We start from the raw sequence: 19,876 nt of genomic DNA, 5'->3' as shown, positions 1-19,876 counted from the left end.
TTAAAGAGAACTTTTATTTATATAAAAAAAAATGAAGCCCCAGTACGTATTCATAATATTGTGTGGCAGGGTGGAGGGGGGGGGGGGTCGTGCATTTTTTTTTCTTAAATAACCACAAAGAATATTTCTCGTTACAAATCACTTCTTTACATCGGGGACAAACATCCGATCCGTCACCAGACATTTTTTCCGTATTCTTACACTTTTGCTTAGTTAGCAACAGTCAAAAACCCAAGAGGCCTCAAGCGAGCGTGTCTTGTTAGTTAATTTTTGTAAAAGTTTTTTCTGTGCAGAACATGGTTACACACACACACGTTACGCAAAAAATTGAAAAAAAAATAGCAACCCGAGGGGGAATTCCCCTTATGTCAGTCAAATGCTTTCCATTCATACGTCACCGATACTTCTGGGGTTTTAACCCTATAGTTAGCTTTCACTGGGATCATTACAACCCAGAACTGTCCGTGACTGTACATTGCGATTTTCCAAAACTATCCACAACTCTTTATTGAAAGTCCAGCCGAAAAAACAAAATCGTTGCCTTTGCACGTCTCATAATAGGGAGAATTCGAAGCGCCTGCAAACACTGTTGCATCGAGCAACAGGTGCTTTCGTAGTTTCTAAACACCAATACGAATAGGTGGTTTTCTTGATTTTGTGTTTCACAAAGTTAGTTGCTGTGAGCCGATCCGAAGAGTTACACTTCGGATTGTACACACAACACAAAGCGTGTCAAGGGACTTCGCTGCTGTTCCGTGCGATGCACTGATGGGGCAGTTTACAAAAGTTTAGAAGTACATGGCTAAAAAGACAGCTACAACGATTCCGATATATTATATAGTTATATTCTATAGTAACTCACGTGGTAGGTGCAGGTTGCAAATTATGTTAAAACTCAAGGCTATTAGATATGACAAATGATCCTCGTTCATTCCTTTACAGTTTAAAGTGGGATCACGTTACTGAAACCGTGACCCTTTCATTACAAGACAACAGTTACCACTACGTGGGTTATCTCTGCGGTTGTATAGGCTCGAGTATGCAAGCACATATATAAAAATGTTCAGTAGGCCTATAACTCTGTTTATTCGGCTCCGATTTTAATGAACACCGCACTACCCATTTCTTCTCTCGTATAGTTCATTTAAATTTTAAATTACCAATGGTTTAAATATCTTCCAAGTGGGAAGAATTAAAGAATCTTTTTACGTCTGATTGCCTCTGGCCTGTATTACCTTTAAATAAAAAAGTCCAAACTTATAAATCAAGTAAAAGCTTCTACTCAATTTCAAACATAAAAAAGTTGGAACTCGAAATCAAATCATTCAAGAGGTGTGGACCAAACTACTCGAAAAATAAATTACAGTTGATCACTTTCAGTGATAAGACATGAAAATCCCGGAAAACTCTTGGCATTGGACGTATTGTGATCACGCTCAAGAATGATCGATATAGAGTTCTGTTTGATTGGGTGTACACGGTGGATAAAAGGCGATCTCTCAACATCCTCGAGCGGATTCAACCTGGACAAACTCTCGATTCCGATGAGACATTAGTGAAGAACAAGAATTAGTTAAGATTGTCTGCGATAAGACATTAGTGAAGAACAAGAATTAGTTAAGATTGTCTGCGACTCACGGCATCACAAGGGCTAATATCTACGAAAATTCAATCAAGTAAACATTTTGTTTCAATCGGCGACTTAACAGAATTTCATGAATTAATTTTTAGACATCGTGCGCAGTTTGTAGATACGAGACATTTTGCTCGAAGGTATCAAATTCAGTAATCAAATATAGTTTGTTTCTTCAAAATCCAGTGTACAATTACTCCAAAAAAAAAAAATTGTCGAGCTCTGGATATTCTTGAAATACTCACTCCGGGGGAAAAAATCCTGGATAGAAATTAGTAAATCCCGAAAGAAAAAAAAAGGTCTCAAAAGTTAAATTCATGAAACAAGTCTGTACGAAAATAAAATTTCGGCGCTCCGAAAACTTAATAAAAAATTATGACTCCCGAAAATAATGTGGGTACTTACAATCTAGAGTTTGCCACATGTCTGTTGCGCAGTTGGACGTCCTTTGCACTAGAAAAATCTCGCAGATGCTTGCAAAGTTTCAACTACGATATAAGATGGAGACTGCCTGTGCTGCCACAAGTAGGGACTATATACCCTGTGCAGCTCACACTCTTCCCCTCCTTCCCCCCCCTGGCGTTTCCCAGCAATCAACAACTCGGCGGCAAAGTGTCAATCCAATCAGCTCACGAAGCCTCTCCCCTCACGATGACACCATCCCCTTCCTTCCCTTGACATGTCTCCGCCTACCGGCCAATGCTTCGAGATTTCCAAAGGCAGCAAAAGCCTATACATTCACTGTTGCCAACTCTCTGCTTTATGAACTATCCTTAGTTACGAGTTCGGAAGGTGTTCTCACAAGGGCGGAATCTGGGATTGAGATTCTCAATTCAACATGTGTATGTATATTACACTTTGACACCATGCTGCAATGTGAAATGAGGCAGGGGCCAGTTTTGATACTGATGTTCAGTAAAGCTAAAAAAGTGATTGATTTTGTTTATTTTACTTCGCTTTTTTCTGCCACTTTTAGCTAATCGCGAAGATTAGGATGGGTGATTATTAAATTGATGAAGGGACACTTAACAAAAAACACCCATGCCAGGATTCGAACCCGAGACTCGCTGTGATAGCCACTCAGCCACGGAGGCTGGCGCTAAAAGTAGTAACTTTTATTAATAGGATAGTAGCAGACAAGCTGCCGTAAATACTTTATGCAACTGTGATGTAATCTTGGGGGGATTGGCACCCCTGCCCATAACATTTTTTAAACTGCGTATTTCTCTTTGCCAATAATTTATCCACACACCTCAACAGTCCCAAACAATTTTAACAAACTTACGACTTACGGTCAATTTGGCTCTAAATTTACCCCTAAATACGAACTTATACCCCCCCCCCCCCCACGATCAGATGACAAATTCTAGATAAGCCCCTTCCCTCTGCTATTCAAAGGCCAAATTGTGAGAAGTGCTGAAATTGTATTTTTTTTGTATTTAGTATTTATTTGCATTTTCCTTGTGCGAGCTGTACGCACTACATAAATTTTACTTTACACACTTTCTTTTTCCTTAGAGTCATGTATTAATATTGTACCCTCTTTACGTTCATATACAAATAACTTAGTAGTTGATCAGATAACGAAATTAGATATAATAATCATAGTTTAACAATCCAAATATTGCACATGCAAATAAAGTTGTCTGGCTCATTTGGCCTCCAGTTTCTATACCTGTACTCGATTTCAATCTGTCACTTGCCGCACAAACTCCCCCCTTTGCACCATTTCTCGGGCTGTCTTTCACACTTCCATTCTCCCCTCTTCGTTATGTGATAAGGGATGTTTACACTTTATTACACTATAAATTATAAATAAAGATTGCTCGTTTGAAGCATGTTCGTTCACTCACTTCGCTGCCATGTCTAACAGCTTTCCCCCGTCGTTCTCTCACTTCTCAACTTGCTGAAATTCTATAGTGTTTGCAGTAAAGTATGCTCGACTCAATGGTCACGAGACATCCTTTTATTACATTAAAAGCAGAAGTGCTAACATGCTAAATATTTTTCTCGAGAAAGCCTGAACTTTGAAAGAACAGTAAAGCTCTAGCTATGTTAGATGGTTACTTGTCATATTTAAATTATTTTCATTTTTCATTTTGTGAGCATCACTTATTTTCCCCAGAGAAGGTGGAGCCCCTTTTGGGTCTTGAAGGAGAAAGCAATTTAGTGAGCGACTGCACCTAACATGGAACATATTTTTTATAGAGTATCATAATTCCATTGTATTATGGAAGTCATCCGAATTTTTCCAGTAAAATATATTTTATAAAATTAAGAAAATTAGTTTTTACGCAGAGGTAAATTACGCGAATATTAACTAACTCTACACACAGAACCCAAAACGTGTCAATTGACGCATATATTTTGATTTCAATAACACGTTAACGTGCATAAACTGCAAATGATGCACCTTGTAGTGTCAAAATACACATAGGAATGTATTAAACGGTATTTTTATGAGATGAAGTTCCGTGTGATGCACTAAACTGCATCGACTTGGAAGATCAGACAAGGTCATTTCGAAGATAAAATTACACATTTGGCTGTGTCAATTGATGCATTAAAAGTGATGCATCTACAAGGTGCATCATTTGCAGTTTATGCACGTTAACGTGTTATTGAAATCAAAATATATGCGTCAATTGACACGTTTTGGGTTCTGTGTGTAGCCTTCTTAAACCCCACGGTTTATGGCTGCAGCAAAAGAAGCCTTCCATCTGTCCCTATCCTGGTTCCTGGGCAAGATCAATGTAATCTTTTCCAACCTTACCGATGTCAAATTACGCGCATATTACGTGAAATGTATATAGAGTCAATCACCTGTCCAACCGTATTTATTGGTCACTGTTTAGCCTTTTTGCTGCTTTTTATTACTTCGGCTTCAGCAGTTTTATGCAAGTTATCCGTTTAGTCATACTTGTTCCCTCCCGGAGAAACTTTATCAGGCGCACGGAGACACACGAGAGGTCTGGTTATGGGCAACGACAAAGGGGAATCAACGTTGTCGGCAACTGCCAAAACTTGAATAGCGTCAATATTTTAAGCCGCCAAACCAGCGTGTCAAATTATTAGATCGACTTTCAAAAGTATGGGAAATTTGTGTTTATGAAAATTCAGATTTACTTAAGTAACAATACAGAGCTCGAAATTAACTTTCACAAAACTGAACGCTTTCCTATCGTTTACACGGTACGGTCTTCTTTCGTCTCTGATTACTACAGCGACAAGATTAACTACCAGTGAAATTAAGCGCTGTATAACAATTACAGTAAAACCTCGTCAATCCGGGGGGATAAGTTGACCGGTTTAACGAAAGTCCAGATTAACTGAAATAACCTAAAGAACAGTGACTGTTTATAACAACAAAACACGTTGATTATGGCGTATTTAAAGGGCATAGGCCTAAATACACTATACAGTTCAGTACAAAGTCTGGAGGAAACAGAATTTCATCAGTGGTTGACTGCTTTTTCTTTGGGAAGTTCTCTTGTTGACTTCTAGCCACATTTAAAACCTTGCATTCTGCTTTTTTTGGCCTTTTGCCTGTCCGGATTAAGTCCAGCTTATCGGGGTCCGGATTAACGAGGTTTTACTGTAGTAATAGTTATTATACATAAACATCAAATATATAATACATTGGACTCTAGTCTTCTAGAATTTTCTTCCCTTTTAATATTTAAACAGAATGGAATCGTGAATGTGTAGTCAGCTCGCCCAACTGAAGAGACATCTGTCAACTCTGAATAGTCGAATCAGTTTGAGTTTTTGTTTTAACTCCACTTTATGAATGGAAAGGCTAATCGGGACTGGACCTAGAGTTTAAAGTGGGATCCGAACCACTACGTGCCTCCACTGGGGTATCGAACCCGGGACCCCTTGATTACAAGGCGACGACAATACCACTACGCCCTCGGGGAGGCAACAATCTAATAAGACATAATAATAATTTACAAATAAAAAGGATGAAGGCAACACAGACGCTATCACATTCTGCTAAGCTTCGTCGCTCCAACAATAAATCTCCACTTAGAGGAGAAGCTATACTCTGCCCGGGTATATCTGCAGAAAACGAACGAAACACGCGAGACGACTCCACCAATAAACACGTGAGAGGGAATGGGACTGCGTGGAGGGGAAAGCGACTGCAGTTACCAGCAGCGTGTACTGCTTCGCTATGCCCACTCGATTCCCCCTTCTCTTCCACTATGCGGGACCTTGCTCCACATACAGCCGAAATATAGTATAGAATAGAATACAATGAGTATATTTAAGCAGGCTGTAATATGAGCTAATAAAATTGAAGAGTTTTATTTTAACAATTTAGTTCACACTCAAAGGGGAAAAAATAGTGAAATATTTATAAAAAAAGAAAAAAGAACCTTAGCGGTCAGTTCATATTTGTGACTAGTACAACCTTGAGTAATATGCCACTCAGTGGCGTGCCCAAGGGGGGATGGTGGGGGTTATAACCCCCCTTTGTCCATCATTAAAAAAACATACATAATATACATAACACCTCCCTTTCAAAAATCCTGGGCACGCCACTGATTGCCATTTTAAACTAAATGTAGTGTTATTTCATAGGGTATTACATTCTAAGTTATAGTCATATATCATAACAAAAATGTCAATCACTGCGAATAATACAGAATTAAGGAAACTATAATGTTTATAATTTATATTAGACCAAAATGCCTGTCTCTTCGCCACCACTACCAGACACAAGTAATTGATTCTCTCTTTTTCTTCAACTCTTGGCTAATCGCGAATATGATGATGATAGGTAAAATTGATGAAGGGGCACTCACAAAGAACACCCATAACCCATAACCAAGCCGGGATTCGAACCCGGGACCTAAGCAAAATGCAGTTTTAGTGATTGTTATACATAGCGTGTTGCAACTGTTCTAATTCCGTGTAGACAAACAAGACAATTAGTAAGTTTCGCGATTTGTAAAAAGTTTCAATAATGGCAACGTTCAGGGCAGTGCTCTATAGTCCCGAAATTTTCAGAGGGTAAACTAGAAATTTCATGAAACGTTAACTGGAGATTATGTTTCTATTAACTCTGGATCATATTTATATTAAATATGGATTAAATCAATTAACAAAAAATGTCATTCGTGGTAGAATGCTTATACTGTATTTAATCCTCTCCTAAATATTGTTTTATGAATTATCAGTTTATATAGGTACTGCTAAAAACTGCCACGCGGGAGACCCGGGTTCGATTCGGGGGGGATCTAAGGTCGGAATTTCTTTTCGGCCTTGTTCCCGCATAAAGCGGCTCTGGGGCAACCCTGGGCGAGTAAAAGCGGCCGAAGGTTGGTGTTGATCACATCACCTGCAACATGGCCGAGATCGATAGAATGTGTTGGGTCCTAGCCCCCCCCCCCCACATTCCCCTTGTATATGCACAAAGTCCTAAATGCTATCGAACTCTAAATACTATTTTTATTAATTATTATTCGAAAATGAACAGGCGCATTTTCTTCCTGTTGTAATCTATGATTTCCAAGCTTAATTTCTAAAACTATTTTGAAGTTTCAAGTCTTTCATTTTACTCCCCCGTGAACAATAATTGTGCAACGAGGTTGGTATCACTTTTCTCAGTTTCAGAGATTTTAAGTTGAAGCAAACGTTTTATACGTTTATCTGCGATTGAAGAGTGAGTTTTCTTTTGTGTTTGTTGTGAATTGACCAAAACAAACATTGATATTTTTAATTGTGCACAGGAATCTGCGTATGTAGGCTATTATACATACAGTATAAGCAAGTGTTTATTAAATCCATAACGACGTGACAAAGAATTTTGTAATAAGGAACATTGCCATTGAGAGAGGAGTTGAGGCATATGCTTTGAAGGCTCTAAAGTTGACCTAAAAATTTTCCAAAATATGACCTGTACAATGTCCTTAACATTATTGAAAAGTGAAGACAATTTAAAAACCGACCTAAAATATTTTTAGCTCTTAAAATAAAAGCTCTATTTTTTCATGAACTACAAGAAAGTTGAATATTCCATAAAACGCGTTGTTTGGTGATTTGAACTACCGAAGCAAAGAGTATAACAAATTACTAAAAGCATCGGCATACATATTTAGTTTTTGACGAAAACACGAAATGTGAAAACTCATTGTAATGTTAATTTTTCATGTTTCTGAAAGGTATGAGGTGCATTTTCCTACCCGGTTTTGTCACGAAATGATGCGAAATGAACTGCAAAATGCGAAATAGACTGTTAAACACCAAATGTAGAGTTTATTTACCAATGTGACACTTTCTGAATTTTGAATTATCCTGCGAGTTATGCAATTCACGGAAATTTGAATAATTCTGAGTAAATATTTGAGAAGCAAAAATGGGCCACTTTACACAGGAATGAACTTAATACTCTGGTAACTACATAAAAGTGCTATTAGATATTACATAAAATAAACATAGGCTATAAGTGCAGTTTTTAAATTAAATTTAGGATTCCATTCACAATTTTGAAACCAAACTTATTTTATATACAGCTTTTGATTAGATTTTTCACCGTTATAACACCGAAATATTATTTTATTTACCGCTTTTGAACCCGAAATTGACTTTTTGTACCGAAATTTTGCTCTCTTTATTTACCAAAAATATGTGCCTCTAGTAATTACTTCATGTAGTTTTCTATAATTCTTCTTATATAAAATATACCGCAACGTTTTTCTGTAAAAGCCAATCGCCTCCTTTCAGAGTGGGCCTTGCATGTTACAGTAGTGTTTCGCGTGTATCAGATTACATATAGTGACTAATTTTATTTAATAGTACAGATTAAAGCGACAATAGAGGCCAGCAAGGGAACCTCCCAAGGTAGGCTTCACCCAAAGAATTTTAAGTTTGCCGGAAGAAAAATAAATGTACCACAATTATTTAATCCATTGTAATTAAAAATATAATTGTGCTTTGGCATTGTCCAAATTTACGATTAATGACGTACTTGCTAAAATGACCATTTTAGAGAATTCAAATATGTAAGTTATGCTAGCAAATTCATGTAAAATTCACGAAATAGAGAAGCAAGAAGAAATTCAAATTACTTTTAAAAATGAAAAAACTGCAAAAAAGTAAAAAATTACTTAAAAAGCCAAGAATGGCCGGAAAATGAAAAAATTCAAATAAAAACATTTTCATAAACTTCCAAGCCATATTTATTATTATTTGAAATGTCCGTTCTTAGGAAAACTGGGTAAATTGGGCGGTATAATTAATTTACACCTCCCCTCTCCCCTTTGTACTATGTTTTAAAATTTCGCTTGTCTACTTGAAACCATGCTTCGCCACTGCCAAAATATAAAATAAACGCAAAGCAATGCTGTATGTTAGAAGGCAACAGGGTACATTCAGAATCGTCTTCGAGGTGCCGAACAAGATAACTTATCAACTTCCGAACTTATAGACTACGAGTACATCGTGCAAAAGCACAATAGGATCAGTACGGCCGGCCCCCTGGCGCCGCAGTGAGGATGTGTATGGCGCCGAACCTTGTTGCAGACAAGTTGCTGGATCTGAGACTCTGGACAATTCTTGGCTATGCAGTTTTGAGCCAGCTGCTTGTATAGCTTGGAGGGGAGAAAGGATTAATTTTCCTTTTAGCGCCTTCGTGTTATCAGTTCGTTGTCAAGTTGTACCAGCGTTCGAGCAAACTCCCTTTACCATCAAAAACCACCAAGTTATAAACAAGCAGTTTCTTCAAATATTCTCACAAAATGAATATAATTGTAAATGAATTGGAAACTATACTCACGTGCTTACTTTCAATGTTGTAACAAATTGTTTTTGGTCGTGTGAATGAAGTTATTCTACAAAACACGGTAGTACGATGCTCAAAAACCTATTTCACAAGAACATCAATGCCAGTCGAAGAAAGTACAATTTATTAATCATTAATTTATGTAAAGACTTTTCTCTTTCGATTAGAGTTGGTTTAATGGTAATTTTTGTGTCACGATATACAAGATTGTATGTGTTTGTTCATCAGGTCGTAGAAAACTTCGAAAACAACCCACAATGAAATCGTCCAGTTCAAGCCACGTTGTCGAGTTAGAACGAACGAGTAACAATTACGAATCAATAACTATATCAATGCTTATCAGAAATTAGGATTCATATAAATAATTATGAAGCATTAGTTTAGTACATTCCTGTTCGCATAAAGTGGCACAAGCTTCAACTGTTTAACCCTGTAGAATGTGCCACTTTATGTGAACAGAAGTGTAAAATATCAGAATATGAATAATAGGTTTGTTCATTAGTTCGTTTATACGATAGATCTTCGTAAAACAAACATATCGAGAAAGCACAATTTGTTGAGCAAACCCCCGCCGCGTCGAACATTCATTAACGAAAAACAAAAATATATTGCAGTCATGAAAACAATTTACTGGCAATTTAAAAAATAAAACCTGAGAAATCACAGTTCAACATGAAAAAACTGACTTCTACTGGCTATTATACCAGCCCTGATATTACCCTGTTCTGCAACATAGAACTAACATTACACGTTAAATAGTTCGAGCATGACAGAACGCTTTAAAATATCAATTCTTTCTTGTTGAGCAAGGGTGGTTATTTTAAAATAGTATTTTTTCCATCCTGTGAATTACTTTCATTACATTTATCATAGTTTCCTCTCTCTGACAACAGCAGCCTGAAAACTGAGTACAGTCAGTTTAGCTGCACTGCTGATATAAAAACACTTGATTGAAAAGTTCGGTTTGTCAGGAATCTGTTGTGCAGCGGGGGACTTCCCCCGCAGTGTTGCCATACACAGATTCCGAAATGTGTCAATAACACGGTGAAGTGCATTAGCTGCCCTCCGAAAGTGTCACCCCTTACACCATTTCCTTCTTAGTGTCAAGAGCAACGTACAGGGCGCAAGTTGGTCAAGGACATGCAAAATATGCACATTTTCCTGGTGCTATCGACAGCAGAACAGCATTAGTTGTTGATTAGCTATTGACACTGGATCTGTGCCCAAGTGATTGTAATTTTTTAGCCATTGAGGAACTTAACGATGTAGTACGTCATTTACTGTGAAATAGTTTGAGTATTCAGTTTAGTATTTATTTGGAGTAATTTCTAGTTATTCAGAGATTTACACTCGGGATGGCAAAATCTCGATAAAAAAATTCAGGATAATTTTCTACGAGTATATTAGGATTATCCGAAATGTCTTAATATCCGACAGTGACCGAAGATTAACTGTTCGCATGATTGCCGATGAACTTGGCATTGCTAAAACCCAAGTTCATGAAATTGTGGACGAAAATTTGCAAATGAGGAAAATTTGCGCAAAGTTGGTGCCGCGAGTGCTGACAGGCGAGCAAAAGACGTTCGCAAACGGATCTGCCAGGACCTTCTCGAAGAAGTGAGTGAAAATCCAAACTTTTTAGGCAATGTAGTAACTGGGTACGAGACGTGGACGTTTGAGTATGACCCTGCGACCAAACGTCAAAGCGCGGAATGGCACACCCGAAATTCTCCACGCCCCAAAAAGGCGCGCATGACGAAGTCAAAAGTGAAAAGCATGCTCATTTGCTTTTTCGATTCACAAGGAGTGATCCACAGGGAATTTGTTCCCCACGGACAGACTGGCAATGCAGATTTTTATCTCGAGGTCCTGGAACGGCTGAGGAAACTCATCGTCCGCGTCCGCCCAGCCATCGCCAACTCCTGGCGACTGCATCGTGACAATGCGCCGAGCCACATCGCCTTCCGAGTGGCGGCGTATTGGCCCAACACAACGTTGCAATCTTGCCTCAGCCACCCTACAGTCCCGACATTGCCCCACCAGACTTTTTCCTCTTCCCCCGCCTCAAAACCACCCTGAAAGGACATCATCACGGCTCGGTGGAAGCATTACAACAGGCCGTGACGAGGGAGCTGAACAGCATTCCAGTTTCCGCCTTCCAGGAAGCGTATACAAACTGGAAATCCCGCTGGCAGCGGTGTGTTGATGCAGGATCATATTTCGAAGAATATTAAGCGTATGTATTATTTCTGTCAATTTTTTTTTAATTCACTCAGTCCTACTACTTTAAGGACAGACCCTGTATGTGCTTATTTAATACTTACATAATGACAAAAAACAACAGTAATCTCTTAGTAAATATATTGCAAAATCATGTAGCTATGTTATGCAGCAGTAACTTCAATTAATTCTTGTCAACAATAATTCCAATTCTTTTTAAAACAAATAGCCACGCACCCGATGGATGCTTAAATGGTTCGAATCCCACTTTAAACTTTAGGTCCAGTCCCAATTAACCTTTCTGTGCATAAAATGAACTTTAAAAAATAAGCTCAAATAGCCACGTTAATAAAGTGCAATGCCAAAGTTTGACGCCCCTCCCAGACTACGCCGGCCCTAACCCATCCCTGATCTAGGCAATTAAGAAATGGCGTAACTGCGTAAGATTTCTCCAATCTGCTTATGATATCCCATAAATGAACCGCAACGGACGAGGCGAGCAACAGCCGGGAATCGTGCTAAGAGGAATATGTCTATGCAGAGCTATCGCTTCCTGCACGTCGTCTGCATAGAGTGGCGTGCAAGAATTTTCGAATCACACGGATACGTTTTTAGTAATCAGCACTCATTTAGCCATCTTTTCCTGCCTTTCACGTGTGTTTAGGAATTTTGGGCAAAAGGGGGGTATTATCCCAGCAACCCCTTTGGGCACGATACTGGCACAGGACACCCTCGGACGCGAGTTTCTTATTTATTCTTCGCCTGGGATCATTGGTTGATTTTGTTTCTTTTAATTCGCTTTTCTGCCACTTTTGGCTAATCGGGAATATGAGGATGAGTCATATGATTAAATTGATGAAGGGGCGCTCACAAAGCCAATACATCACCAGGCAGGGATTCGAACCCGCGACTCCTGTCGTCGTAGCGCAATGTGCTAACCACACTGCCACGGGAGTCGGCTCAACATTCGTTCAACGTTTAACAGTAAGACACGTGAACTACGAAGAACGATAATTTGAAGAAAATCTTCGATTTTGAGCTGACGTCAACTTCCAAACTTAAAATGTGCAATTTCATATATTTAGCGTCGCTTTCCTAGCTCTTTTCACTATCGCGACGATGATACTGATATGATTAAATTAATGTAGGAACACTCGCAAAGAACATCCATGCCCAGGCAAGGATTCTAACCCGCAACCCCTGGTGGTGTAGCGCGCCGCGCTAACCACTCAGCCATGTAAAAGGCGCGAATATAAGTTTTTCCCTTCATATTTGCGGGAAGCACAGAGGTCATACAGTTTCAATTCGGATGAAATCTTTCACATAGCACCTTCAGTGTCCCTTAAATTAATGTGTCACTATTCGGGAGAGTAAACTGTACTAATATTTCCATTTCAGCTATTTTACGTCGCTTTTCTATACCTCTTTGGCGATTGCGACGAAGATAATGAGTTGATGGAACAAACAATAATAGCAAGCCTTACCTAAGGTTCTAACTTTGGATCCCCGGGATTTGTACAACTGTATGCGTTTTCTTTTCAACATAAGCTACGCCTTGGTAATTCTGTGACGTAAAGTAAGGTCAAGTTCTACTCCTCGATAGTCATTAGTCAAGTGCGGATCAATATGCACTAAAAAAGTGGAAAATATGCATGCATCTATGCACTAAAAACAAGTAAAATATGCACTCAAATATGCAAATTATGGACTAAAGTAAAAGTATAGACAAAAATATTTCAAATGCATTTATTTTTTTAAGTACTACACACAGTGACCATTGAAGGTAAAGACGAAGTAACAAGAGCTTCAATATCAAGTAAGGTTGCAAAATCTTGTATTAAATTGAATTTACTATTTCCAGTTGTTAAAACAATATAACTAAAATCGTTAAGTAGTTTTGAATTTATGTAAATTGCAGTGCACTACAATGACTCATTACCTATAACGTCAAATTATGATTAAAACAAGGTAAAAGGTAAAGTTCCCCTGCATAGAGCACCTTGCCATGAAGGCACATTTAGCGGATGTCGGAGGTAGGGCCCCACACATTCTGGATCTCGGCCATGTGATCAGCCTTTACTCCTCAGGGTTGCCCCAGGTAGCCATTGATTTGAGGCCCAGAGCCGCTTTATGAGGGATAGGGCCGGAAAATATCCGAACTTCGATCATTCACCCCGGGAATCGAACCCAGATCTCCCGCGTGGCAGTCTGACGCCTTACCGACTAGACAAATGCGTAGGCAACATGCAATCTAATTCGCATTACGTTTCCGATATCCAATTATTCAAGAAAAATCACCCCCACTTTCCAAGTAACGATATCACCTACTCCGGATTCGTAAATAAAAAATAATTTAACATAAATTAAGGACGCAAATTTAAAACCGGTGCTATAAATAGAAGGAATACTATAGTATACTTACCAAGACCACTAAATATGTCAAAAATTGGTTCTTCCCTTACGTCACTTCCACTGAAACTACAGTGGCACTTCGTGCAGTGGAAAAGTTCCATCCCTTCCCGTGAGATGCCCACGGCGTCAAGTGTGTATATTCCTATTCTTATGAACGGAAGCCCTCTTCATCTGAACCTCACCTAACGTTTTTCCTTATCTCCACGTTATCACTAGCCGTCCAAGGCATTGTAGCGAAATATTAAGATTCGTAAATGATAACCTTATCTACTGAACTCGCAGAAAATGGCATTTTAAAATACAATAATTTGGCGGTTGCTGAAGTTTAAAAAGAGTCTGCTCTGTATTAAACAGATTACTTAACCCTAGCTTACCCGATGGGGGGGGGGGTGGAGGGGCCCACCTCTAATTTAGATTTTCACTGAAATTTTTGCAAATTGTAAATAACATAGTTCCCTAGTGTTTTCCCAATATTTCTGTATTACTTTTGTTCATAAAAACAAATTTTATGTAAATAGGAGGGGAAATGCACTACTGTCCGGCCGACATATGAACCGGTGTGCAATCACAGCGCAGAACTTATTTTGACAAAATCCTGTTTCCCTGTTGGCTACTTCGGGGAGGAGGGCTTTAATATTGCCGCTTCTTGCCCAAGCACTAGACCTAATTACGAAGTACCTTCGTAGGTAAACGCGGCAACAGAGGATCACTGCCATAAAGAAGGTCTCTGCGCCGGATCCTACACCCTCACGAAAATAGGTGGGCCTACGAGGTGTCATCTTTGAATGAAAGTTATTCGAGATTCTCATGCCAGAGAGTGTACAATTAGTTGGTAATGATGGTAATTTTCGTTATTATAATTAATAAACCTCTGCTCCTCTAAAAAAAAAAAAAAAATTTAAAAAAGATAAGTTTCAGTGAATGGTAAAATATGTGCGCCACACTCATGCAATAATTTATTATTATTTATTATTTATGATAATTTCTGTAATTTTGTTACAATAAATAACTAAACTTATGTAAACAAGAAATGAAGCCGTGATTCAGTAATAAAATGATTGCTTGAATTTTTATGATAAAGTGGGGGTCTGTTGAACCCTCCCCCCCAAAACCGCCAAGCCGTGGAAGTTGAATTGATTAGTGTTTGTATCTTATCACTTGTTAAAGGTACGCTGCCGATCTTCAATTGCAAAAACTGGCTAGCTGCGATTCAACTCTGTCTGCCATCAGAGAGAACCCAAAAAGGTGCCAATCAACACGGGAGGGGGAAGCAGGGGACCGGTCCGTCGACCGGTCTTGAAATTTGCATCCTTCACTTCGGGTTACATCAGAAAGCTTGTAATTTTTATTGCTAACAGAATTAAAAAGTTCAATTAGTTGCATTCGAACACAATAAGTAAAAAATGTGTAAAATCTGAACCAGTTTTCATGTTCTACCATTAAACCAAATAAATGGTGCCACAGTTTTCGAAGCCCCAAAAATTAAAATTCTATGTGTGACGTCACACAACACTATGACCGAAATTTCCGCCTACAAAATGTAACAACTATGCATTTCAGTACACTAATTGTATGAAATGCAAAATAAGAAAGTTATGCTGGATATTCACTCATCAGGTGGACCGAATAGAGAAATCTCCGAGGATATAATAAATTTGGAATTAAATGAGTTTATTACTAGTTTATAATAGTTATTTATAATGATAATGAAGAGTCATTGTTTCTACTACATTTATTGTATTACTGTATTTATTAACGGTCTGACCACACAAACCTTTCTGACGACGCTCGTGGACTCCATAAAAGGGTCCACGGACTTTAATTAAATTCAATTCCGGTCCACGAGAGAACATTAACAAGCGTAAATGGGTTCTGGACCGTAAAGAACCTTTTTATCTTTTAAAGTATTTCAATTCGGTCCAGGAAGAGTTTTCCCGGATCTAAGGTCCGAGAACCTTTTTTCCGGATCAATCTAAATACGATCCAAGTTCCGTATTGAAATAAAACAATACGCAACTTGGACCGAATTTAAATTGTGCGAGAAAAACCGATGTGTCTCGGGTTCGCTTCCCGGTGGAGATTTATTTAGTTGTTCGGTTGTTAACTTCAGACTGGACACTTTCATATGATCTTTGTTTGGATATAAAATGTTACTTGTAGACTTCCTGTCGGACTTGTTCAGCAACATAGTACGTTTCATAATATCACGAATGAAAATTAACGACTTTTTTTCTTCAAATAATTACAACTTCCCCCCCCCCCCTCCCCCAAACGTTTTAATCAGTACCGAATGAACGACCTCTCATGGGGAACTAACATACACGAACTGTATTTCGTTTAGCTATCAATCCTTTGCATCCATACGTATTCATTTGTTCATAGAACCTTTGTTTTTGGGAGCTTTCGCACCGAAATGACACGTCCGGCGGTCCAACACCACTTGGGAGCTAACCTTCAGAAATAAATATAACCTTTCGCACCAAATAGCATCGCAAGCTGCGCGGGTCGCTCGACAGTCATGTTTGTTCGACTTGCGCATGCGCAATGAATGCTTCTTCCAGACTGGAGCAGCCCGTGTCGCTTCGGTGCGAAAGCTGCCTTCAACTTTTCTTGTACGAAACAAGTGACAAGTACTCACCCTTCTTCGACTTCGCTCCAATCTTCAAACGCGACGGCCATGAGATCTGCGTATTCGTGTCCTCCATAATCTGCAAAGAAAAATGCAAACAATTACACGATCAAGTTAAACTAGGATTTCAAATTTATGAATACATTTAAAAAAAAAAAAAAAAATCGAAACAGAATTAGTATGGCTATTTTCTCGAAATTATTAACTAAGTTATTTTTCTCTTTCAGTTATTGTAGTCATGGATAGTTATGGGTTATATTGAAAGGCATTGAGATTGTTACAACTCAAAAGTGTCCGTGACGGTACATTGCTTTTCCACATCTCAAGTTAATCGCGACAATGAGGATGATGGGGCTGATGTGAATAAGAAATACAATGACGCCAAAACCATAATTCTGATTACATAAGCGTAGATATTTGTTTTTAAGAGAGATTTGTATAGATAACAATTAATTGAAATTACTGCTGCATAACGTAAGTATATTTACCTTAAATTGTAAAATATCACTTATTTTGATGTCTACCAATAAACGTTATTTAACAGTAACACTAACTTAAAAAAAACAAAGCTTTCTTTTCGTCATTACAAGTACGTGTGTATTATATAGGAGTTTTGAGTGTGTGTGTGTGTGGTTTAAGTCCACTTAATGCACAAATAGGCTAATCAGGACTGACCTACAGTTTAAAGAGGGATCCACTTGAACCAGTATGTGCCTCCACCGGGTCGTGTTTATTGGAGGAAGGTGGAAAGTGAAGGGGGGGGGCTAAAATCCACCTGGCCTGGGTGAAAATTTTATCTTGATCTACCCCTAAATAATGCATCCATGCCTTTACCTTGGGTTTGAACCCGGAACCTCCGACTTGGAAGCGCATTACAATGAGCATTTCGACACGAGGCCGGTAACAAAATGTCTTCCGCAGTGTTTGACCTGCAAGAAGCGTGCTGGTCAACTTTCGCTGAGACTTTCGGACGCTTTATTCTTTAAGATTGTTAATTGAAGAAGATTAGAAAAATGCACACGCAAAAAGTAATGTTACGCTTGAAACACCTTGAATAATTCAATCGACTGCAGGAGGAACAAGAAAATACGAATGAACAGGCGGTGGAAGAATGAGTCAAAAGGATAACAACGCAATAACCAGTGTATCGGGGCACGGAGGGTGGAAGGGATTAGGTGTGGCGCCATCATGTAGCTTGCTATGTCTACGCACCGCTCTGCAAGAGCAACATGGACAAAATTAAGACTGAAGCTTTTGCCGCACACACCGTGACAAGGCCAAACCTTTCAATATCATCACTAGGGAACGTATTTATATGTAAATAATGTATCCGACACTGAAATCAGTTATATATTTTTTTTTTTTGTATTATCGTTGTGCATTCGAAGCAATCAGTTTTTTTCCCAATATTTTTACATTTATGTACGTATTTGATTTTGGCTCAGATGTTACATATTTTCGTTATTTTTACATATTTCCAAATTTCAGTATATTTCTCAGCATTCGCGCAATAACTACTTGACGCCGTGTGACCGAAAGAGTTGGGTGATTTTTTTTGCGAATAACTGACAATGTGAAATATACTACCATTATTTCTTGCTATATTGAACGTAGTTTTAGTCAATATGAATCCATCATAAGAGACAACAGAAGGAAATTCACGCCGAACTTGAAAAAGAAAAATCAATTCATTGTTTTGGAAACAAAATGAACACACATTTTGTGTAGTTTTACAATTAATGTCAAAGTAAGTGTACTGTATTTTATGTAGCTCGTGTAGTGTATTAAAAAAAAGGTAATTTTTTACAATTTTAAGTCCATATTTAACTGAGACAATAACTAAATATATATTTACATACTTAGCACATTTTCACTAAATATAAATCCGTTCCCTGATCACTTTCATCAGCAAAAATGAAAGCGAAAATACCGTGATAAAGATACATTATACATGCCTGGAAAACGTTCACGTTTTTGCAGAAAGTTTGTGCATAATTGTGCAGTACCAGATACAGTCCTGGTTAAGTAATAGTTAGGTTTAGAAGTATGATCAGTTCACAGTCAAACTCTTAATTCGCTAAGTTTGCTTTTAATCCAATTTGTGCACAGATAGGTTTACGGCCTTACGGAAGAAATTTAACGGGTTCAAATCCCTGCCATTGGTTTCACTGGTGTACATGGAATATTTTTCGGAAGGGGCTGGAATTGTAAAGATAGAGGTGCACGCGCACGCACACACTTAGAACTTTTCACTATCAAAAAAATGCAATCATTTTAAAGAATTGTTCACACTTATCACTGCCATCAAGCAGTTATGTGCCATCAAGACAACAAAGGAAAGTAAAAATATTATTTCTCTGTAGATTTTAATTTCTTGAATGCACTTTATAAGTTACTTAGGCCTGCTTTAGAGGGAAGCATTTCCTTTAACATTTTTCCTAGCACAAATGCTTTCAAAAATCTTATAGCAGATAGTAAGTACTTTACAAGGAAGCATTTGAAGCATTTCATAGAACATTTCGGTTAGTTTTTGCGATTACAATGTATAATACATAAGCACAAAAGGCACGTCGAGTTACACCATACCATCTATGGTGAGAATGCACGGTGTTCACAACTGAAACTAAAATATTTTTCCATACGTGGACTACATACGTTATAAAGTATGGATTTAAGCAGCGCCATTGATTTGTACGTAATACCTCTTAAGAAGGTTTTATTCCTCTGTCGAATAGTTATCGGATTTTAAAAGTCCGGCATTACATCTGCACTCGTGACCTAGAGGTCGCTTCCGATTGGTTATGCTACGAAAAATGCTACGGAAATAGGACAGATTCTATCCTTGAGAAATGCCATGGCATCCGAAATGCCGTAAGATTTTTCACTTTACACGCATTTTGGTCATGGTATAAATGCTAAGAAAAATGCTTGCGTCTAACGCGAGCCTTAGAATTTGCTACTTTCTTCAGTTTACTTTGCCTATTTTTTTCCCTTTTGGTTCCCATTTATCTACGATTATAAATGCCTTTTTGCTTGCCTATTTTAACCAAAATAAATGCATGAACGCCTGGGTTCTAATCATATGCTCACAGCACAATCTATGCCACTCCCAGAAGATTCTAGATCTGCCTATGAGCCAGTGCTTATGCATGCACTATGGATGCAAAAGCCAATTGTCTTCCGGCGCCTTTGA

General features: G+C 38.3%; 1 protein-coding gene across 1 annotated transcript in view; it reads right to left on the bottom strand.

The window, feature by feature from the left end:
* BicC (protein bicaudal C) overlaps window positions 1-19,876 on the bottom strand; it is a 188,832-nt gene that overhangs the window by 56,937 nt on the left and 112,019 nt on the right. Inside the window, exon 3 of the mRNA XM_083141591.1 lies at window positions 16,693-16,762. Within this exon, the coding sequence (XP_082997717.1) occupies window positions 16,693-16,762 (70 nt within the window). The remainder of the gene's footprint in view (window positions 1-16,692; window positions 16,763-19,876) is intronic.

Source organism: Lepisma saccharinum, chromosome 20, assembly GCF_977018435.1.
Source record: "Lepisma saccharinum chromosome 20, izLepSacc3.1, whole genome shotgun sequence".
Lineage (NCBI taxonomy): Eukaryota > Metazoa > Arthropoda > Insecta > Zygentoma > Lepismatidae > Lepisma > Lepisma saccharinum.
The sequence above is the reverse complement of the archived record's forward strand: the minus strand, read 5'-3'. Positions and strand labels throughout refer to the sequence as shown.